The sequence below is a fragment of the Coregonus clupeaformis genome, chromosome 23 (assembly GCF_020615455.1).
Source record: "Coregonus clupeaformis isolate EN_2021a chromosome 23, ASM2061545v1, whole genome shotgun sequence".
Classification (NCBI taxonomy): domain Eukaryota; kingdom Metazoa; phylum Chordata; class Actinopteri; order Salmoniformes; family Salmonidae; genus Coregonus; species Coregonus clupeaformis.
This window is the reverse complement of record NC_059214.1, coordinates 60,345,288-60,369,552: the sequence shown is the minus strand read 5'-3', so window position 1 is coordinate 60,369,552 and position 24,265 is coordinate 60,345,288. Positions and strand designations below refer to the sequence as shown.

The window sequence follows — 24,265 nt, the reverse complement described above, 5'->3', positions numbered from 1 at the left end:
GTTCTCTCTGCTACCGCATGGCAAGCGGTACCAGTATTTGTATTTGTATTTTATTCTGGATGCCCATTAGCTGCTGTCAAGGCAGCAGCTACTCTTCCTGGGGTTCAATCACAATTACAGACATTAAAACAATACATAACAAAACACATTATTACACACTACTCTACCAAAACATATCTACAATACAATATCAATAATACAGCAAAATAACAATATTAAAATGTGTGTGTGTAGAGTGCGTGTGTTAGCACGTGTTTACAAATGCTGTGTGTGTGCCAGTGTGTGTGTGTCTCTTTACAGTCCACGCTGTTCCATAAGGTGTAGTTTTATCCGTTTTTTTATCTGATTCTACTGCTTGACTGATTTACATGGTGTGGAATAGAGTTCAATGTAGTCATGGCTCTATGTAGTACTGTGCGCCTCCCATAGTCTGTTCTTGACTTGGGGACTGTAAAGAGACCTCTGGTGGCATGTCTTGTGGGGTATGCATGGGTGTCCGAGCTGTGTGCCAGTATTTCAAACAGACAGCACGGTTCATTCAACATGTCAATACCTCTCACAAATACAGGTAGTGATGAAGTCAATCTCTCCTCCACTTTGAGCCAGGAGAGATTGATATGCATATTATTAATGTTAGCTCTCTGTGTACATCCAAGGGCCAGCTGTACTGCCCTGTTCTGAGCCAATTGAAATTTTCCTAAGTCACTCTTTGTGGCACCTGACCACACGACTGAACAGTAGTCCAGGTGCGACAATACTAGGGATTGTAGGACCTGCCTTGATAGTGCTGTTAAGAATGCAGAGCAGCGCTTTATTATAGACAGACTTCTCCCTATCCTAGCTACTGTTGTATCAATATGTTTTGACCATGACCGTTCACAATCCAGGGTTACTCCAAGCAATTTGGTCTCCTCAACTTGCTCAATTATCACATTATTCATTACAAGATTTAGCTGAGGTTTAGGGTGTAGTCAATTATTTGTTCCAAATACAATGCTTTTAGTTTTTGAAATATTTAGAACTAACTTATTCCTTGCCACAAATTCAAACTAATTGCAGCTCTTTGTTAAGTGTTGCTGTCATTTCAGTCGCTGTGGTAGCTGACTTGTATTGTGTTGAGTCATCCGCATACATAGACACACTGGCTTTACTCAAAGCCAGTGGCATGTCGTTAGTAAAGATTGAAAAAAATAAGGGGCCTAGACAGCTGCCTGGGGAATTCCTGATTCTACCTGGATTTTGTTGGAGAGGCTTCCATTAAAGAACACCCTCTGTGTTATTTTAGACAGGTAACTTTTTATCCACAATATAGCAGGGGGTGTAAAGCCATAACACAAACGTTTTTCCAGCAACAGACTATGATCGATAATGTCAAAAGCCGTACTGAAGTCTAACAAAAAAGCCCCACCAATCTTACTATTATCAATTTCTCTCAGCCAATCATCAATAATTTGTGTAAATGCCATACATGTTGAATTCCCTTCCATATACTGTAAGCATGTTGTAAGTCTGCTTTAAATTTACTGTAAAATAGCATTGTATCTGGTCAAACACAAATTTTTCCAAAATGTTACTAAGAGTTGGTAATAGGCTGATTGGTTGGCTGTTTGAGCCAGTAAAGGGTGCTTTTCTATTCTTGGGTAGCAATAATTTTTCTACATTTTGTTGTGTTACAATGTGGGATTAAAATGGTTTGAATTTTCATTTTTTGTCAACTATCTACACAAAATACTCTGTAATGTCAAAGTGGAAGAAAAATTATAACATTTGCAAAACAAATCATGTAAAATATAAAACTAATATATTTTGATTAGGTAAGTATTCACACCCCTGAGTCGATACATCTTAAAATATACTTTGGCAGCGATTACAGCTGTGAGTGTTTCTGGGTAATTCTCTAAGAACTTTATACACCTGGATTGTGAAACATTTGCCCATTATTCTTTTCAAAAGTCTTCAAGCTCTGTCAAATTTGATGTTGATCATTGCTAGACAACCATTTTCAGGTCTTGCCATAGATTTTCAAGCAGATTTAAGTCTGCTTGAAACTCGGCCACTCAAGAACATTCACTGTCTCCAGTATAGATTTGGCCTTGTGTTTTAGGATATTGTCCTGCTGAAAGGTGAATTAATCTGCCAGTGTCTAGTGGAAAGCAGACTGAACCAGGTTTTCCTCTAGGATTTTGCCTCTCCTTAGCTCCATTCCATGTATTGTTTTATCCTGAAAAACTCCCAAGGCCTTAACTCCCCACTCCTGATGCAGCCACCACTATGGAGAGTGGTACTCAGTAATGTGTTGTATTGGATTTTCCCCAAACATAACACTTTGTATTCAGGACAAAAAGTCAATTGCTTTTCCAAATGTTTTGCAGTATTACTTTAGTGTCTTGCAAACAGGATGCATGTTTTGGAATATTTTTGTATTATATTAGGTTAGTATTGTGGAGTAGCCACAATGTTGTTGATCCATCCTCAGTTTTCTCCTATCACAGCCATTAAACTCTGTAACTGTTTTATTAAAATCACCAATGGCCTCATGGTGAACTCTCTGAGTGGTTTCCTTCCTTTCCGGCAACTGAGTTTGTATTGATGCACAATCCTAAGTGTAATTAATACTTTCACCGTGCTCAAATGGATATTCAATGTCTGCTTCTTTTTTACACATCTACCAATAGGTACCCTTCTTTGCGTGGCATTGGAAAACCTCCCTGGTCTTTGTGGTTGAATCTGTGCTTGAAATGTACAACTCGACTGAGGGACCTTACACATAATTGTATGTGTGGGGTACAGAGATGAAGTAGTCATTCAAAAATCATGTTAAACACTATTGTTGCACACAGAGTCCATGCAATTTATTATGTGACTTGTTAAGCAAATGTTTACTCCTGAACATATTTAGGCTTGCCATAATTCCACTTTAACATTATGGAGTATTGTGTGCAGGACAGTGACAAAAAATATTGTAATTTAATCCATGTTAAATTCCGGCTGTAACACAACAGCATGTGGAAGAAGTCAAGGGGTGTGAATACTTTCTGAAACACTGTATGTTACTAATTGCAATACTTATGATATGTTACGAATTGCAATTCATACAATATGTAAAAAAAAAAAAAATCGAATTTGCTAAACGTATGATACTGTATGTTACTAATTCCAATTTGTTTTGGCTAACGTGAGCTAGGTGGCTAATGCTAACGTTCGCTAGGTGGCTAACTTTAGCTAGGCTAGGGGTTAGGGTTAGGGGTTAGGGATTAAGGTTAGGTTTAAGGTTAGGGTTATGAGTTAGGTTAAAGGGTTAAGGTTTAGATTTAGGGTAATATTTAGCTAACATGCTGAGTAGTTGCAAAGTAGCTAAAAAGTAGTAAGTAGTTGCAAATTTGCTAATTAGCTAAAATTGTCCATGATAAGATTCAAACATGCAATCTTTGGATTGCTAGACTTTCACATAATACACCTTCCCATCCACCCCAGCCAACCAACCACCCTACCTCAGATGTTTTGCCTAAATTAACCTTTTGTCTCATGTAACCATACCAAATGTAACATATCATACTAATTGGAGTGTCCGGATTTCCTTTTACTATGCTACATAATATGCCATTTAGCAGACGCTTTTATCCAAAGCGACTTACAGTCATGTGCGCATACATATGTACGGTCCCGGGGATCGAACCCACTAGCCTGGCGTTACAAGCGCCATGCTCTACCAATTGAGCTACAGAGGACCACACTACATCTAGTCTATGAGACCAGGCTGAACACACACATCAGTGGAGGCTGCTGAGGGGAGGACAGATTATAATAATGACTGGAACGGAGCAAATGGAATGGAATCAACCACATAGAAAGCATGTGTTTGATGTTGTTGATAGCTTGCCACTGATTCCACTCCAGCCATTATCACGTGCCCAACCACCTGTGACACACATACACACCCCAACACACACATACACTTTTTTGCACTAACTCTCCTTCACTGACTCTATGAACACACACTGGACTCTACCCACACACTCACACATACTTACACTGACACCCCCAACACACACACACACTAGTTAAAATGGCGCCGACAGAGAGGGCTGCCTTGCTTCCAGCTCTTAGGAAACTTTGCAGTATTTTGTTTATTTTACGTATTATTGCTTACGTTATTAGCCCAGAAAATTGTTTGTGTTATTACATACAGCCGGGAAGAACTATTGGATATCAAAGCACCAGCACTACCAGCATTACGACCAGCAATCCGACTTTCCCGAAACTGATCCTTTGTTCGCACCCTCCAGGGCAATTGAACTGATTCCAGAGGCCGACCCAAAACAACGCCGGAGGAGAGGAACTCGGAGCGGCCTTCTAGTCCGACTTAAGAGGCGTGCACACCACCCACCGCTTCCGAGTATATTACTCGCTAATGTTCAGTCTCTGGATAATAAATTTGACGAGCTCAGGGCAAGGGTTTCTTTCCAGAGAGACATCAGGGATTGTAACATACTCTGTTTCATGGAAACATGGCTCTCACGGGATATACTGTCCGAGTCGATCCAGCCAGTTGGGTTCTCATTTCATCACGCAGACAGGAATAAATATCTCTCCGGGAAGAACTTCACTGGACTCTATGCAAACTGGAAACCATATATCCTGAGGCTGCATTTATTGTACCTGGGGATTTTAACAAAGCAAATTTGAGGAAAAGGTTGCCGAAGTTCTATCAACACATTGACTGTAGTACTCGTGCTGCTAAAACACTCAACCACTGCTACTCCAACTTCCCAGATGCATAGAAGGCCCTCCCCCGCCCTCCTTTCGGCAAATCTGACCACGACTCCATTTTGCTCTTCCCTTCCTATAGGCAGAAACTCAAACAGGAAGTACCCATGATAAAGACTATTCAAAGCTGGTCTGACCACGTTTCAAGACAGTTTTTTAACCATGGCAAGGTGACTGGGAATATGGCAGAAAACAAACAGTGTAGTTATTCCCTCCGCAAGGCAATCAAACAGGCAAAACGGTCAGTATAGGGACAAAGTCGAGTCACAATTCAATGGCTCAGACACGAGACGTATGTGGCAAGGTCTACAGACAATCACGAACTACAAAAGGAAAATCAGTAACGTCGCGGAAACCGATGTCTTGCTTCCGGACAAGCAAAACACCTTCTTTGCCCCCTTTGAGGATAATACAGTGCCACCAACGTGGCCCGCTACCAAGGACTATGGGCTCTCCTTCTCCGTGGCCGACGTGATTAAGACAATTAAGCGTGTTAACCCTCGCAAGGCTGCCGGCCCAGATGGCATCCCTAGCTGCGTCCTCAGAGCATGTGCAGACCAGCTGGCTGGTGTGTTTACGGACATATTCAATCTCTCCCTATCCCAGTCTGCTGTCCACACATGCTTCAAGATGGCCACCATTGTCCCTGTAACCAAAAAAGCAAAGGTAACTGAACTAAATGACTATCGCCCCGTAGCACTCACTTCTGTCATCATGAAGTGCTTGGAGAGACTAGTCAAGGATCATATCACCTCTACCTTACCTGCCACCCTAGACCCACTTCAATTTGCATACCACCCCAATAGATCCATAGACGATGCAATCGCCGTCACACTGCACACTGCCCTATCCCATCTGGACAAGAGGAATACCTATGTAAAAATTATGTTAATTGACTATAGCTCAGCATTCAACACCATTGTACCCTCCAAGCTCATCATTAAGCTCGAGGCCCTGGTCTGAACCCCGCCCTGTGCAACTGGGTCCTGGACTTCCTGACGGGCCACTCCCAGGTGGTGAAGGTAGGAAACAACACCTCCACTTCGCTGATCCTCAACACTGGGGCCCCACAAGGGTGCGTGCTCAGCCCCCTCCTGTACTCCCTGTTCACCCATGACTGCGTGACCAAGCATGCCTCCAACTCAATCATCAAGTTTGCAGATGACACAACAGTAGTAGGCTTGATTACCAACAATGACGAGACAGCCTACAGGGAGGAGGTGAGGACTCTGGGAGTGTGGTGCCAGGAAAATAACCTCTCACTCAACATCAACAAAACAAAGGAGATGATCGTGGACTTCAGGAAACAGCAGAGGGAACACCCCTCTATCCACATTGCCAGGACCGCAGTGGAGAAGGTGGAAAGCTTCAAGTTCCTCGGCGTACACATCACTGACTAACTGAAATGGTCAACCCACACAGACAGTGTGGTTAAGAAGGCGCAACAGCGCGTCTTCAACCTCAGGAGGCTGAAGAAATTTGGCTTGGCACCTAAAACCCTCACAAACGTTTACAGATATACAATTGAGAGCATCCTGTCAGGCTCTATCACCGCCTTGTAAGGCAACTGCACCGCCCGAAACCACAGGGCTCTCCAAAGGGTGGTGCGGTCTGTCCAATGCATCACCGGGGGAAAACTACCAGCCCTCCAGGACACCTACAGCACCCGATGTCACAGGAAGGCCAAAAAGATAATCAAGGACAACAACCACCCTAGCCACTGCCTGTTCACCCCGCTATCATCCAGAAGGCGAGGTCAGTACAGGTGCATCAAAGCTGGGACCGAGAGACTGAAAAAAAGCTTCTATCTCAAGGTTCATCAGACTGTTAAATAGCCTTCGCTAGCACATTAGAGGCTGCAACCTATATACAGTTGAAGTCGGAAGTTTACATACACCTTATCCAAATACAATTAAACTCAGTTTTTCACAATTCCTGACATTTAATCCTGGTAAAAATTCCCCGTCTTAGGTCAGTTAGGATCACCACTTTATTTTAAGAATGTGAAATGTCAGAATAATACTAGAGATAATGATTTATTTCAGATTTAATTTCTTTCATCACATTCCCAGTTAGTCATAAGTTTACATGCACTCAATTAGTATTTAGTAGAATTGCAATTAAATTGTTGGGTCAAACATTGCGGGTAGCCTTCCACAAGCTTCCCACAATAAGTTTGGTGAATTTTGGCCCATTCCTCCTGACAGAGCTGGTGTAACTGAGTCAGGTTTGTAGGCCTCCTTGCACACACACGCGTTTTCAGTTCTGCCCACAAATGTTCTATAGGATTGAGGTCAGGGCTTTGTGATGGCCACTCCAGTACGTTGACTTTGTTGTCCTTAAGCCATTTTGCCACAACTTTGGAAGTATGCTTGGGGTCATTGTCCATTTGGAAGACCCATTTGCGACCAACCTTTAACTTCCTGACTGATGTCAAATCAAATCAAAATGTATTGGTCACATGCGCCGAATACAACAGGTGCAGACATTACAGTGAAATGCTTACTTACAGCCCTTAACCAACAGTGCATTTATTTTTAACAAAAAAAGTAAAAATAAAACAACAACAAAAAAAGTGTTGAGAAAAAAAAGAGCAGAAGTAAAATAAAATAACAGTAGGGAGGCTATATATACAGGGGGGTACCGGTGCAGAGTCAATGTGCGGGGGCACCGGCTAGTTGAGGTAGTTGAAGTAATAAGTACATGTGGGAAGAGTTAAAGTGACTATGCATAAATAATTAACAGAGTAGCAGCAGCGTAAAAAGGATGGGGTGGGGGGCCAGTGCAAATAGTCCGGGTAGCCATGATTAGCTGTTCAGGAGTCTTATGGCTTGGGGGTAGAAGCTGTTGAGAAGTCTTTTGGACCTAGACTTGGCACTCCGGTACCGCTTGCCGTGCGGTAGCAGAGAGAACAGTCTATGACTAGGGTGGCTGGAGTCTTTGACAATTTTGAGGGCCTTCCTCTGACACCGCTTGGTATAGAGGTCCTGGATGGCAGGAAGCTTGGCCCCAGTGATGTACTGGGCCGTACGCACTACTCTCTCTTGGTCGGAGGCCAAGCAGTTGCCATACCAGGCGGTGATGCAACCAGTCAGGATGCTCTCGATGGTGCAGCTGTAGAATTTTTTTAGGATCTGAGGACCCATGCCAAATCTTTTCAGTCTCCTGAGGGGAAATAGGCTTTGTCGTGCCCTCTTCACGACTGACTTGTGTTTGGACCATGATAGTTCGTTGGTGATGTGGACACCAAGGAACTTGAAGCTCTCAACCAGCCCCGTCGATGAGAATGGGGGCGTGCTCAGTCCTCTTTTTTTTCCTGTAGTCCACAATCATCTCCTTTGTCTTGGTCACGTTGAGGGAGAGGTTGTTGTCCTAGCACCACACGGCCAGGTCTCTGACCTCCTCCCTATAGGCTGTCTCATCATTGTCGGTGATCAGGCCTACCACTGTTGTGTCGTCGGCAAACTTAATGATGGTGTTGGAGTCGTGCCTGGCCATGCAGTCATGGGTGAACAGAGAGTACAGGAGGGGACTGAGCACGCACCCCTGAGGGGCCCCCGTGTTGAGGATCAGTGTGGCAGATGTGTTGTTACCTACCCTTACCACCTGGGGCGGCCCGTCAGGAAGTCCAGGATCCAGTTGCAGAGGGAGGTGTTTAGTCCCAGGATCCTTAGCTTAGTGATGAGCTTAGAGGGCACTATGGTGTTGAATGCTGAGCTGTAGTCAATGAATAGCATTCTCACGTAGGTGTTCCTCTTGTCCAGGTGGGAAAGGGCAGTGTGGAGTGCAATAGAGATTGCATCATCTGTGGATCTGTTGGGGCGGTATGCAAATTGGAGTGGGTCTAGGGTTTCTGGGATAATGCTGTTGATGTGAGCCATGACCATCCTTTCAAAGCACTTCATGGCTACAGACGTCAGTGCTACGGGTCGGTAGTCATTTAGGCAGGTTATCTTAGAGTCCTTACATTTACATTTACGTCATTTAGCAGACGGTCTTATCCAGAGCGACTTACAGGAGCAATTAGGGTTAAGTGCCTTGCTCAAGGGCACATCGACAGTTCACCTAGTCGGCTCGGGGATTAGAACCAGCGACCTTTCGGTTACTGGCACAACGCTCTTACCCACTAAGCTACCTGCCGCCCTTGGGCACGGGGACTATGGTGGTCTGCTTGAAACATGTTGGTATTACAGACTCAGTCAGGGACATGTTGAAAATGTCAGTGAAGACACTTGCCAGTTGGTCAGCACATGCTCGGAGTACACGTCCTGGTAATCCGTCTGGCCCTGCGGCCTTGTGAATGTTGACCTGCTTAAAAGTCTTACTCACATCGGCTACGGAGAGCGTGATCACATAGTCATCCGGAACAGCTGGTGCTCTCATGCATGCTTCAGTGTTGCTTGCCTCGAAGCGAGCATAGAAGTGGTTTAGCTCGTCTGGTAGGCTTGTGTCACTGGGCAGCTCGCGGCTGTGCTTCCCTTTGTAGTCTGTAATAGTTTTCAAGCCCTGCCACATCCGTCTTGAGATGTTTCTTCAATATATCCACATAATTGTCATTCCTCATGATGCCATCTATTTTGTGAAGTGTACCAGTCCCTCCTGCAGCAAAGCACCCCCACAGCATGATGCTGCCACCCCCTTGCTTCACGGTTGGGATGGTGTTCTTCTTGCAAGCGGCCCCCTTTTCCCTCCAAACAGTTATATTTTTGTTTCATCAGACCAGATTACATTGTGCAGTTGCAAACTGTAGTCTGGCTTTTTATGGCGGTTATGGAGCAGTGGCTTCTTCCTTGCTGAGCGGCCTTTCAGGTTATGTCGATATAGGACTCGTTTTACTGTGGATATAGATACTTTTGTACCTGTTTCCTCCAGCACCTTCACAAAGTCCTTTGCTGTTGTTCTGGGATTGATTTGCACTTTTAGCACCAAAGTACGTTCATCTCTAGGAGACAGAACGCGTCTCCCTCCTGAGCGGTATGACGGCTGCGTGGTCCCATGGTGTTTATACTTGCGTACTATTGTTTGTACAGATGAACGTGGTACCTTCAGGCATTTGGAAGTTGCTCCTAAGGATGAACCAGACTTGTGGAGGTCTACAACTTTTTTTTCTGGCTGATTTCTTTTGATTTTCCCATGATGACAAGCAAAGAGGCACTGAGTTTGAAGGTAGGCCTTGAAATACATCCACAGGTACACCTCCAATTGACTCAAATGATGTCAATTAGCCTATCAGAAGCTTCTAAAGCCATGACATCATTTTCTGGAATTTTCCAAGCTGTTTAAATGCACAGTCAACTTAGTGTATGTAAACTTCCGACCCACTGGAATTGTGATACAGTGAATTATAAGTGAAATAATCTGTCTGTTAACAATTGTTGGAAAAATTACTTGTGTCATGCACAAAGTAGATGTCCTAACCGACTTGCCAAAACTATAGTTTCTTAACAAGACATTTGTGGAGTGGTTGAAAAAGTTTTAATGACTCCAACCTAAGTGTATGTAAACTTCTGACTTCAACTGTACATAGATTAGAAATTACTGGCCACTTTAATGATGTTTACACTTAAATAATGTTTACATACAGTGCCTATCAAAAGTATTCATCCCCTTGGCGTGTGTCCTATTTTGTTGCATTACAACCTGTAATTTAAAAAAATTAAGATTTCATGAAATGGACATACACAAAATAGTCCAAATTGTTGAAGTGAAATTAAAAAAAATAACTTGTTTAAAACATTTCTAAAAAATTAATAACGGAAAAGTGGTGCGTGCATATGTATTCACCCCCTTTGCTATGAAGCCCCTAAATAAGATCTGGTGCAACCAATTACCTTCAGATGTCACATAATTAGTTAAATAAAGTCCACCTGTGTGCAGTCTAAGTGTCACCTGATCTGTCACATGATCTCAGTATATATACACCTGTTCTGAAAGGCCCCAGTGTCTGCAACACCACTAGGCAAGGGGCACCACCAAGCAAGCGGCACCATTTAGACCAAGGAGCTCTCCAAACAGGTCAGGGAGAAAGTTGTGGAGAAGTACAGATCAGGGTTGGGTTATAAAAAAAGATCAGAGACTTTGAACATCCCACGGAGCACCATTAAATCCATTACTAAAAAATTTAAATAATATGGCACCACAACAAACCTGACGAGGGGGCCGCCCACCAAAACTCACGGACCAGCCAAGGAGGGCATTAATCAGAGAGGCAACAAAGAGACCAAAGATAACCCTGAAGGAGCTGCAAAGCTCCATAGCGGAGATTGGAGAATATGTCCATAGGACCACTTTAAGCCGTACACTCCACAGATCTGGGCTTTAAGGAACAGTGGCAAGAAAAAAGCCATTGCTTAAAGAAAAAAATAGGCATGAGGGAGACTCCCCAAACATATGGAAGAAGGTACTCTGGTCAGATGAGACTAAAATTGAGCTTTTTGGCATTCAAGGAAAACGTTATGTCTGGCACAAACCCAACACCTCTCATCACCTCGAGTATACCATCCCCAAAGTGAAGCATGGTGGTGGAAGCATCATGCTGTGGGGATGTTTTTCATCGGCAGGGACTGGGAAACTGGTCAGAATTGAAGGAACTATGGATGGCACTAAATACAGGGAAATTCTTGAGGGAAACCTGTTTCAGTCTTCCAGAGATTTGAGACTGGGACGGAGGTTCACCTTCCAGCAGGACAATGACCCTAAGCATACTGCTAAAGCAACACTCGAGTGGTTTAAGGGGAAACATTTAAATGTCTTGGAATGGCCTAGTCAAAGCCCAGACCTCAATCCAATTGAGAATCTGTGGAATGACGTGAAGATTGCTGTACACAAGCGGAACCCATCCAACTTGAAGGAGCTGGAGCATTTTTGCCTTGAAGAATGGGCAAACATCCCAGTGGCTAGATGTGCCAAGCTTATAGAGACATACCCCAAGAGACTTGCAGCTGTAATTGCTGCAAAAGGTGGCTCTACAGAGTATTGACTTTGCAAGTTTTCTGTTTTTTTTTGTCTTATTTCTTGTTTGTTTCACAATAAAACATATTTTGCATCTTCAAAGTGGTAGGCATGTTGTGTAAATGAAATGATACAAACCCCCAAAAAATCCCTTTTAATTCCAGGTTGTAAGGCAACAAAATAGGAAAAATGCCAAGGGGGGTGTATACTTTCACAAGCCACTGTATCTTGCATTACTCATCTCAAATGTATATACGGGAATCATGTAGTAACCAAAAATGTGTTAAACAAATCACAATATATTTTAGATTCTTCAAATAGCCACCCTTTACATTTATGCCATTTAGCAGACGCTCTTATAGCAGCAATTAGGGTTAAGTGCCTTGCTCAAGGGCACATCAACAGATATATATTTTTTTCACCTAGTCGGCTCGGGGATTAGAACCAGCGACCTTTCGGTTACTGGCACAATGCTCTTAACCACTAAGCTACCTGCCACCCTTTGCCTTGATGATAGCTTTGCACACTCTTGGCATTCTCTCAACCAGTTGATAAGGCATTCACCCAAACTGGATATAATAACTGCCAACATGCCATTGATAGCAACAAGGGACTGGGGAGGCACGCATCAAGCAAAGAACATTTAAAATACTGTAATTTTTAATACTGTACTTTGGACAGAAAGACAAGCAAGGAATGCACAGGGAGCCGAGATTTCAACACTTCTGAATTCTGCACAGCTTGCATGAAGTCATATGTATTTGTCATCGATTGTGGACATTGTTGAATTTCTTGCTGTCAACGAGCTTCCTCTCAGGGGAACTTTGGATGCGATGGATGCAAGAGGGGAGGGGGGTGGTGGACTATTTCTGGCGATGTTAGATTATACACTCAGGAAAGACAAGGAACTTGCTAGTGCCTTAAGCACAATTCCCATCAATGCCACATACACATCTCATGACATCCAGAACAAAATAATTGGGCTCATGAGTGAGGTAGTCACAGAGGAAATTTTGAAGGAACTAGGTGAATCATGGTACACATTTAAAGTGGATGGGACTAAAGACCCAACCGGGTGCGAGAACATTTCAATTGTACTCTGTTACATGGGCAAAAACAACCGTGTTTGTGAGCAGCTACTGTCAATGGCAACGAGTAAAGAACGTGATGCTTTATCGCTGACTAACTTGGTCCTGTCAGAGCTAACAAATGTTGGCCTTAGCACCGAGAAGATTCTTAGTCAATGTTATGATGGGGACAGTTTGATGTCTGGTAAACATGAGGGCATGCAACTGATCTGTACACTGGCATCTGAGTCAGCCGCAGTGCCCACAATTGCGTGGAAAATTGCGATGTGACAGTGAGTTTGATGAGTTATGGGAGAACATACAAGCACACGGACACCCCCGCTCCAAACAAACGGCAAAGAGTACTGGGAGAAATGTCAGCAACATTTTACAGCCAACTTCTTGAGGCACTGTGTGCCTTGCACCCAGAGAATGAAACATTTATGGATGTGGAAAAGGTGAAACCACTGCTGGACTTAATCTCAGGAGACTTTGTGGAAGCTGAGTTTACTGTCACACGCCAGTTTGTACAGACTGAAATCTCCTGATCTGGAGATGAAAAATGGACTACGCGGAGCATTTTGGATAGATACTCCAGGCCTCTAACAGCAATGCCTACTGTGATGATGGCATTGAAGCTGGGATTAACATTTGGAGCATCCACAGCAATTTGTGAGAACTCTTTTCAACATTGAAAAACATATTCAGTGACCACAGACGGAGCATGTTGCACAGGAGGAAAGCGCAGCTGATTCAACTGGCATTTGAGAGGGATATTACAAGCAAATTCCGTGGGGAGTGGAACGAGAGACTGCTGAGGAGGTTCCACACAGTATCAAGGCTGCTGCAAGTCTTTTGAATCTGGGTAAGAACAGGCAGCCTGGCTGGGCTTGTATTATTTTGTTATTTGCTAGCTTTTGGAAATGCGTGGCAAATGTCAGAAATAGGCGGAGACGTGATTTTCTTTATTGGCAGTGCGGCCAAGTCTACTGCTTGATTTATGTGATGTGATTGGATTGGAAATGTTTGGTTTATAATATAATTGGATTGTTTTTAATGTTGTTTTATATGGTAGAAGAGGTGCTTTGCATTACATTGATAAGGGTGGGCAGATCTTGACCAATGGTTGGTTGAGTAACGATGTAGCTATAGTGTTGCAATAAACAACTTGTTGCTATGGAATACTAATTTCTCTGTTATCATACGCAGCGTAGTACAGCACTCTTGTGGGAAGACAGCTTGGTAGCTGCGTCCAAGCTGCATTGTACAGATAAGTCGTGGTAGTGCATTGTACATTATTGTTTTGCTTTCCGCGATTGGAAATGCATTGTATTGGCATGGGGAAGTGTTATTACGGTAATTAGCAACTGTTTTGCATTGCATTGATGGTATTGAGCATGTAGCTGAGTAGCGTTGTCATAACTTGCAATTTCTCGAGCCGGTTATGAATTGTCCATGTTTGTAAAGCGGTGCAGTAGCCTGTATTCTTGCGCCAAGACAACCATGCGTGGCTGTAAATACATTGTGTGTAATTGTACACTGCTCAAAAAAATTAAGGGAACACTAAAACAACACAATGTAACTCCAAGACAATCACACTTCTGTGAAATCAAACTGTCCACTTAGGAAGCAACACTGATTGACAATAAATGTCACATGCTGTTGTGCAAATGGAATAGACAAGAGGTGGAAATTATAGGCAATTAGCAAGACACCCCCAATAAAGGACTGGTTTTGCAGGTGGTGATCACAGACCACTTCTCAGTTCCTATGCTTCCTGGCTGATGTTTTGGTCACTTTTGAATACTGGCAGTGCTTTCACTCTAGTGGTAGCATGAGATGGAGTCTACAACCCACACAAGTGGCTCAGGTAGTGCAGCTCATCCAGGATGACACATCAATGCGAGCTGTGGCAAGAAGGTTTGCTGTGTCTGTCAGCGTAGTGTCCAGAGCATGGAGGCGCTACCAGGAGACAGGCCAGTACATCAGGAGATGTGGAGGAGGCCGTAGGAGGGCAACAACCCAGCAGCAGGACTGCTACCTCCGCCTTTGTGCAAGGAGGAGCAGGAGGAGCACTGCCAGAGCCCTGCAAAATGACCTCCAGCAGGCCACAAATGTGCATGTGTCTACTCAAACGGTCAGAAACAGAATCCATGAGGGTGGTATGAGGGCCCGACGTCCACAGGTGGGGGTTGTGCTTACAGCCCAACACCGTGCAGGACGTTTGGCATTTGCCAGAGAACACCAAGATTGGCAAATTTGCCACTGGCGCCCTGTGCTCTTCACAGATGAAAGCAGGTTCACACTGAGCACGTGAGAGACGTGACAGAGTCTGGAGATGCTGTGGAGAACGTTCTGCTGCCTGCAACATCCTCCAGCATGACCGGTTTGGCGGTGGGTCAGTCATGGTGTGGGATGGTATTTCTTTGGGGGGCCGCACAGCCCTCCATGTGCTCGCCAGAGGTAGCCTGACTGCCATTAGGTACCGAGATGAGATCCTCAGACCCCTTGTGAGACCATATGCTGGTGCGGTTGGCCCTGTGTTCCTCCTAATGCAAGACAATGCTAGACCTCATGTGGCTGGAGTGTGTCAGCAGTTCCTGCAAGAGGAAGGCATTGATGCTATGGACTGGCCCGCCCGTTCCCCAGACCTGAATCCAATTGAGCACATCTGGGACATCATGTCTCGCACCATCCACCAACACCACGTTGCACCACAGACTGTCCAGGAGTTGGCGGATGCTTTAGTCCAGGTCTGGGAGGAGATCCCTCAGGAGACCATCCGCCACCTCATCAGAAGCATGCCCAGGCGTTGTAGGGAGGTCATACAGGCACGTGGAGGCCACACACACTACTGAGCCTCATTTTGACTTGTTTTAAAGACATTACATCAAAGTTGGATTACATTTTTAAATTTTACTCATTTAGCAGACGCTCTTATCCAGAGCGACTTACAGTTAGTGAATACATATATATATATATTTTTTTATACTGGCCCCCCGTGGGAATAGAACCCACATCCCTGGCATTGCAAACGCCATGCTCTATCAACTGAGCTACATCCCTGCCGGCCATTCCCTCCCCTACCCTGGACGACGCTGGGCCAATTGTGCGACGCCCATGAATCTCCCGGACGCGGCCGGCTGCGACAGAGCCTGGATTCGAACCAGGATCTCTAGTGGCACAGTTAGCACTGCGATGCAGTGCCTTAGACCACTGCGCCACTCAGCCTGTAGTGTGGTTTTCCACTTTAATTTTGAGGGTGACTCCAAATCCAGACCTCCATGGGTTGATAAATTTGATTTCCATTGATAATTTTGGTGTGATTTTGTTGTCAGCACATTCAACTATGTAAAGAAAAAAGTATTTAATAAGATGATTTCATTCATTCAGATCTAGGATGTGTTATTTTAGTGTTCCCTTTATTTTTTTGAGCAGTGTACTATCGATTATCCATCCTGTGTTATCAGCAAGCGAAAATAGTAGTGCCCCCTTAGTCATTTCTGATGCCCCCTTGCCGAGTTAATCCTGCCGCTGGGCCTGCGGGTACCTGTCGGCGCGCAGACCACGGCAAAACCAGAAATTCTTGAAATGATCGTCTTTCACAAGATGTCATCCTAAGTTCTGACATTTTTTACTTTGAAATCTGCTGGCTCTCCAATTTGATTCCACTAACTTTTTAACTGAGTAGTCCATTTGTTATACCACTCACTTGTAGCTAGCTGTATAGTCATTTTTTTGTTGGTCTTGACTCTTGACTAGGAGGGCTGGTCATTTGTTTCACAGCAGAAATACCTTTCGTAAAGCTTGCTCGCTAATGTTTCAGTTTGGTTGGCTTTAATATTCAACTTCAAGCTTCACCTGACAAACATGTGACTTCAAATGTTACTTCAAAGACAATCCTGGAACATGCATGAACCCCATAACCTTTCCCCAGGTGAAGCATCCCATAGTGTGATTACGCCCTCTCCTGGCGAGGAGACATTTTATAGTATCACCTTCTACATTAAACAAGGACAGTTTTTCTCTCTCTAGTTCAACAGCAGGTAGCCTGATCATGCAGACTCAGAGGTACATATCCTCAGGCTCTGTATCACCCAGGGTCTTTATCTTGGTTTTACATACTTGGTTTTATAGAGGGTTTCATTTGTGGGTTCCTCTTGAAGACTCTCTGAGGTTACAGGGGTTAGAGCTCAGAGTGGACTATCGACTATTGGTAATTTGGGGCAGCTTTTAGGAATCCATATGACAGGGTATTGATTCAGCACACACACGCAAGCGCACACACACAGACACAGATGGGCAGAGCACTTTAGGGTGTGCAATTTGTTATGCTGAGGCAAAACAGCCAGTAAAAACATGAGCATTCATCGAAGGCGCTCTCCTTTTACGGAATGTTTGGTTAAAGTGCTTGAATGTATGCTATTGCTCTGAGTGCAGATTTCACATTTCCTTGACATAGGCTGACCAGGTGAATCCAGGTGAAAGATACAGTATGATCCCTTATAGATGTCACTGTTAACTCTACTTCAATCAGTGTAGATGAAGGGGAGGAAACAGGTTAAAGAAGGATTTTTAAGCCTTGAGACAATTGAGACATGGATTGTGTATGTGTGCCATTCAGACGGTGAATGGGCAAGACAAAATATTTAAGTGACTTTGAATGGTAGTTGGTGCCAGGCTCACCGGTTTGTGTCAAGAATAAATAGGCAGATAAATATATGTTATGTTTACATTGGTGTTTCTGACCCACTGGTTGACCTTTTTTTGTGGCAGCAGGTCACAAATGTTACTCCGGTATTTCACCTTACAGATACAGGAGTTTGTCAAAATTTGATTTGTGTTCAAATTTGTTGTGGGTTTGTGCTTACGAGGGAAATATGTGTCCTACATTTGGCAGGAGGTCAGAAAGTGCATATCGGTTTCCACCTCATTTTGTCTTTGTCTCTCTTTGTCTCTCTCTCTCTCTCTCTCTCTCTCTCTCTCTCTCTCTCTCTCTCTCTCTCTCTCTCTCTCTCTCTCTCTCTCTCTCTCTCTCTCTCTCTCTCTCTCTCTCTCTCTCTCTCTCTCTCTCTCTCTCTCTCTCTCTCTCTCTCTCACTCTGTACAGAGCTATGGGAGTTGAACAGGACGTGGGTGTTCCAGGGACCAGGTCCCTCCCTGCAACCCCAGACCATGCTGTTGGACGAGGCCCATGACAGGCTGTATGTAGGGGCTAAAAACACCCTGTACTCCCTCAGCTTGGAGAGAGTTAACCACCAACACAGAGAGGTAGGCCTGTCTGTCTGTGCATGCGTGGAGGGGATTTGAACTCTTGCCCCACCAGGTCAGTAGGTTACCCAAACAGAGTGTATGTGTTTGTGTGGCTTTATTATATTACCAAGGAGTCCTTCCATAAAGAGCACAGCTGGACACAGAGAGGAGAGAGATACTGCCATATGCCGAGTCTCAAATCCCAACTCCCCCTTAACATCTCATAGGCTACTGTACGTGAAATTGTCTCCATACTGTATTACTAATATTTCTCCAGCACTTTACACACGTGTAATAATAATTATTGGCCAATAGAGTCAGTTGGACTGGATGTCAGATCAGACTGTTCCCTGAGGTGGATGAAGTAGTAAATCATTGTGTTATAATGAGGTGTTATGAACTTTAGTTCTGTTTAATTACGTTAGACGATGACATACAGGGGAGGATAAGTTATAACTGACTACGGAACATATCTGTAATGTAGATGTCTAAGTGTAAAATAATGTGATTATTAATATCCATTTCCTACTGAGTCATTATTATATGAGGTCATGGGGATGATTATTATTATGTTTTAATCTGTTCTCTTCAAATTCCATAGTATCACTGATGTAATAATATATTTAATGATGATAGAGAGTGATTTGGGGCTGATGTTTTCCATACAAACATGTTGCTGTGTCCTAACTTGAACCTTTAGAATTACAAAGACTCACTATGTTTACTACACTCTTAGAATCAGTGGTGGAGATCCTCGATGAACCCCTGGAGTTCTTCAAGGAACCATTTCTAGTCAATGGTTCATATTTGCACCTTTGGTTAGTTGAGGGGATCTTGGAGGAACCTATAATGCCTTCAAACTCAACTCTGGACCTTGAAGCCAGTTCCACTGCTTTTTTTAATTATTCCCCTCTAATCAGGGACTGATTTAGACCTGTGACACCAGGTGTGTGCAATTAATTATCAGGTAGAAAAGGAAACCAGTGTCACACCCTGGCGCTGGGACTCGATATGTTGAGCCAGGGTGTGTTCATTCTATGTGTTATATTTCTATGTTGGGGGGTCTAGTTGTTCTGTTTCTATGTTGGCCTGAGTGACTCCCAATCAGAGGCAACGAGTGTCAGCTGTGGCTGGTTGTCTCTGATTGGGAGCCATATTTAAACTGTCTGTTTTTCCCTTTGTGTTTGTGGGTTCTTGTTCCGTGTTGGTCTATGTTACCTAGGACGTTACGAGTCGTTTGTTGTTTTTGTTTACTGTCCGTGTTTATCACTAATGATAAATAAACATGTTCGTTCATCACGCTGCGCCTTGGTCCTCCTCTCTTAACGACGATCGTGACAACCAGCAGGCTAAGGACCTCATAGGATAAGACTGGAATACCCCTGCTATAATGTATTTGTTTCACTAGCCCATTGTTGACATAGTCCCAGAATGTTTTGCGTGTCAGCAATCAAGTTTTCAAGATATGTCACTTTCAAAAAACAGATATCATACAATGATGATGCAATTTGCCTAATATGATGCAAAACGCAGCATCATATGATGCAAAATGCATCATACAGGGATGATTTCTGTATTTTGAAAGTTATTTATCTTACTAATAATAATATGCCATTTAGCAGACGCTTTTATCCAAAGCGACTTACAGTTATGTGTGCATACATTTTTACGTATGGGTGGTCCCGGGGATCGAACCCACTACCCTGGCGTTACAAGCGCCATGCTCTACCAATTGAGCTGACAAGCAAAACATTTTGGGACTATATCTATCTCTGATAAGCTACCAAGGAAAGGGCTGAAAATATCACACATTAATATATGTAGCCTTAGAAATAAGGTTCATAAAATCAATAACTTGCTAACATCAGATAACATGAATATATTAGCCATTTCTGAGACTCTATTCGATAATTAATTTGATAATACAGCAGTAGCAATACAAGAATATAACATCTATAGAATAGACAGGAATGCTTATGCGGGAGGTGTTGCTGTATATATTCAGAGCCATATCTCTGTAATGCTTAGAGAAGTGTTATTTAAGTGTTGTGGTTGCAGGTTCACCTGGCACATCTAAAACCTTTTCTTTTAGGGTGTTGTTATAGGTCACCAAGTGCTAACATTCAGTATCTAAATAATATGTGTGAAATGCTTCATAGTGTATGTGATGTACAGTTCAAGTCAGAAGTTTACATACACCTTAGCCAAATACGTTTAAACTCAGTTTTTCACAATTCCTGACATTTACTCCTAGTAAAAATTCCCTGTCTTAGGTCATTTAGGATCACCACTTTGTTTTAAGAATGTGAAATGTCAGAATAATAGTAGAGAGAATGATTTATTTCAGCTTTATTTCTTTCATCACATTCCCAGTGGGTCAGAAGTTTACATACACTCAAATAGTATTTGGTAGCAGTGCCTTTAAATTGTTTAACTTGGGTCAATTGTTTCGGGTAGCCTTCCACAAGCTTCCCACAATAAATTGGGTGAATTTTGGCCCATTCCTCCTGACAGAGCTGGTGTAATTGAATCAGGTTTGTAGGCCTCCTTGCTTGCACGCGCTTTTTCAGTTCTGCCCACAAATGTTCTATAGGATTGCGGTCAGGGCTTTGTGATGGCCACTCCAATACCTTGACTTTGTTGTCCTTAAGCCGTTTTGCCACAACTTTGGAAGTATGCTTGGGGTCATTGTCCATTTGGAAGACCCATTTGCGACCAAGCTTTACCTTCCTGACTGATGTCTTGAGATGTTGCTTCAATATATCCACATAATTTTCCTTGCTCATGATGCCATCTATTTTGTGAAGCGCACCAGACCCTCCTGCAGCAAAGCAGCCTGATGCTGCCACCCCTGTGCTTCACGGTTGGGATGGTGTTCTTCGGCTTGCAAGCCACCCTCTTTTCCTCCAAATATAACGATGGTCATTACAGTTCTATTTTTGTTTCATCAGACCAGAGGACATTTCTCCAAAATGTACGATCTTTGTCCCATGTGCAGTTGTAAACCGTAGTCTGGCTTTTTTTATGGCGGTTTTGGAGCAGTGGCTTCTTCCTTGCTGAGCGGCCTTTCAGGTTATGTTGATATAAGAATCGTTTTACTGTGGATATAGATACTTTTGTACCTGTTTCCTCCAGCATCTTCACAAGGTCCTTTGTTGTTGTTCTGGGATTGATTTGCACTTTTCGCACCAAAGTACGTTAATCTCTAGGAGACAGAACACGTCTCCTTCCTGAGCGGTATGATGGCTGCATGGTCCCATGGTGTTTATACTTGCGTACTATTGTTTGTACAGATGAACGTGGTACCTTAAGACATTTGGAAATTGCTCTCAAGGATGAACCTGACTTGTGGAGGTCTACATTTTTTTTTGAGGTCTTGGCTGATTTATTTTTATTTTCCCATGATGTCAAGCAAAGAGGCACTTTGCAGTTTGAAGGTAGGCCTTGAAATACATCCACAGGTACACCTCCAATTGACTCAAATGATGTCAATTAGCCTATCAGAAGCTTCTAAAGCCATGACATCATTTTCTGGAATTTTCCAAGCTGTTTAAAGGCATAGTGAACTTAGTGTATATAAACTTCTGACCCACTGGAATTGTGATACAGTGAATTATAAGTGAAATAATCTGTTTGTAAACAATTGTTGGAAAAATTACTTGTGTCATGCACAAAGTAGATGTCCTAACTGACTTGCCAAAACTATAGTTTGTTAACAAGAAATGTGTGGATTGTTTGAAAAACAAGTTTTAATGACTCCAACCTAAGTGTATGTAAACTTCCAACTGTAAACAGAGAGGTCTACTTTCTTGTGGAGCTGAATATTGACTGATTTTTATCAAGCTGTCCGCTCAAGAAGAAGGTTCTCACTGTAACCATTGCCGGTAATCTGGTTCAGGTTATTAATCAACCTACAAACAGTATAGAAACAACATCATCCATATGTATTGATCACATTTTTACTAATACTGTAGAACTTTGTTCTAAAGCTGTATCCGTACCCATTGGATGCAATGATCAAAATATAGTGACTACATACAGGAAAGCCAAAGTTCCAAATGCTCTTATGCGGATGATGTAAAAAAAATATATGTTAGTCTGATGTGATTAATAAGGAGCATCCAGATGCTGCACTTGATGAATTTATGAAATTGCTTCTTCCAATTATTGATAAACATGTACCTGTTAATAAACTGACTGTTAGAACTGTTAAGGCTCCATGGATTGAGGAGGAAATCAAAAACTGTATTGTTGAAAGAGATGGGGCAAAAGGAGTGGCTAACAAGTCTGGCTGCACATCTGACTGGCTGGCGTACTGCAAATTGAGAAATTATGTGACTAAACTCAACAAAAAGAAGAAGAAACTGTATTATGAAGCCAAGATTAATGATATAATGAATGATGGAGAAAAAAAACTTTGGAGTACTTTAAGTAAAATGATGGGCAGAAAGACAAATTCAACTCCATCTTTCATTGAGTCAGATGTCTTATTCATCACAAAACCATTTGATGTTGTCAATTATTTTAATGATGACTTTATTGTCAAAGTGGGAAAACTTTGGCAGGAAATGCCAACAATGAACCATCGTACTCATGCATAAAAAAAACTAATAATGAAAGAAAAGCATTGTATGTGTGAATTTTGTAAAGTTAAAGTGGGAGAGGTGAACAAATTATTTTATCAATCAATAATGACAATGGTAGCTGACTCTATAGCCACTTCTATCTGTCATACAGTATCTTTAATCTGAGCCTAGAGGAAAGTCTTTGTCCTCAGGCCTGGAGGGAAGCCAAAGTCATTCCTCTACCCAAGAGTGGTAAAGTGGCATTTGCTTATTCTAACAGCAGACCTATCAGCTTGCTGCCAGCTCTTAGCAAACTGTTGGGAAACATGGTGTTTGACCAAATAGAATGCTATTTCTCTGTAAGCAAATTAACAACAGACTTTGAGCATACTTATAGAGAAGGGCACTCAACATGTACTGCACTGACACACATGACTGATGATTGGCTGAAATAAATGGCTAATAAGAAGATTGTGAAGCTGTACTGTTAGATTTCAGTGCAGCCTTTGATATTATTGACCATAACCTGTTGTTGAGAAAACATACAGTCCCAGTCAAAAGTTTGGACACACCTACTCATTCCAGGGTTTTTCTTTATTTGTACTATTTTCTACATTGTAGAATAATAGTGAACACATCAAAACTATGAAATAACACATATGGAATCATGTAGTAACCAAAAAAGTGTTGAACAAATCAAAATATATTTTATATTTGAGATTCTTCAAATAGCCGCCTTGATGACAGCTTTGCACAGTCTTGGCATTTACTCTAACACAGGAGTTCCTCGAAGACCCTTTACAGAGGGGTTCATCAAGGACCTTTTTGAGCTGGAAAGGTTCTGCCGGTGTGGCAATTTCTAGAACCCTAAAAGGTTCTTCCAGTCACCTTTAATTCTAAGAGTGTAGGGCAGACACTTCAGGATGGTTATGATGGTTACGGAGACCTTTTGTGGTTCAGTCCACCCATAAACAGACATTCATTACAGGATGTTATACTGCACACCAGTCAAACAGACATAAAGTGTGGATGTGTGAGTGTGTGTGCATGTGCGTATGCATGTGTTGGTGTCTTATTTATTGTCATCTCTCACCAGATCGACTGGGCCAGCTCTGAGTCGCAGGTAGAAGATTGTATGATGAAGGGTAGAGAGAAGGTAACAGAATCTGCTCATTCTACATATACATCTGGCATAGTTTACCCTACATATAGGCCGTGTCCGATATCTGTCTGGCTTACTACTTACTAATACTACATACTGTGTGCTATTCATACTACATACTATTTAGAATGTACTGTTTAGTAAAAATCTATGCAGTAACAACAAATATCAAAATACTAGGCTCCCTCATACTGAGAATACACCATCTACTGAGCAATTTAGTTGTTTGCCGCCATTTGCACATTTTGGTACAGCATAGCCTCATATGATTATTAGCTGATTATCTGCTGTTTTAAACACGTGGTTCTGAAAAGACGATTCTCTTCCTCAATAGCATGAAAGGAATTTGTACTAGTTAAAAGGCAGAAATGAGTTTACATCCTTGCATTTAAAGCATATTCATTAAAAAATATATATATATAATGACATACTGAACTATAAAATGTTATATTTTCGCATCCCTAATCAGCCTACAATTTAAAATGCAAGCAAGGATATTCA

The 24,265-nt window shown here is 42.7% G+C and overlaps 1 protein-coding gene across 1 annotated transcript in view; it reads left to right on the top strand.

Moving 5' to 3' along the window:
* Positions 1-24,265, top strand: part of LOC121576579 (semaphorin-3E-like) — a 65,839-nt gene that overhangs the window by 26,880 nt on the left and 14,694 nt on the right. The window contains exons 2-3 of the mRNA XM_045206452.1: positions 17,895-18,055; positions 23,699-23,758. Of these exons, the coding sequence (XP_045062387.1) occupies positions 17,895-18,055; positions 23,699-23,758 (221 nt within the window). The remainder of the gene's footprint in view (positions 1-17,894; positions 18,056-23,698; positions 23,759-24,265) is intronic.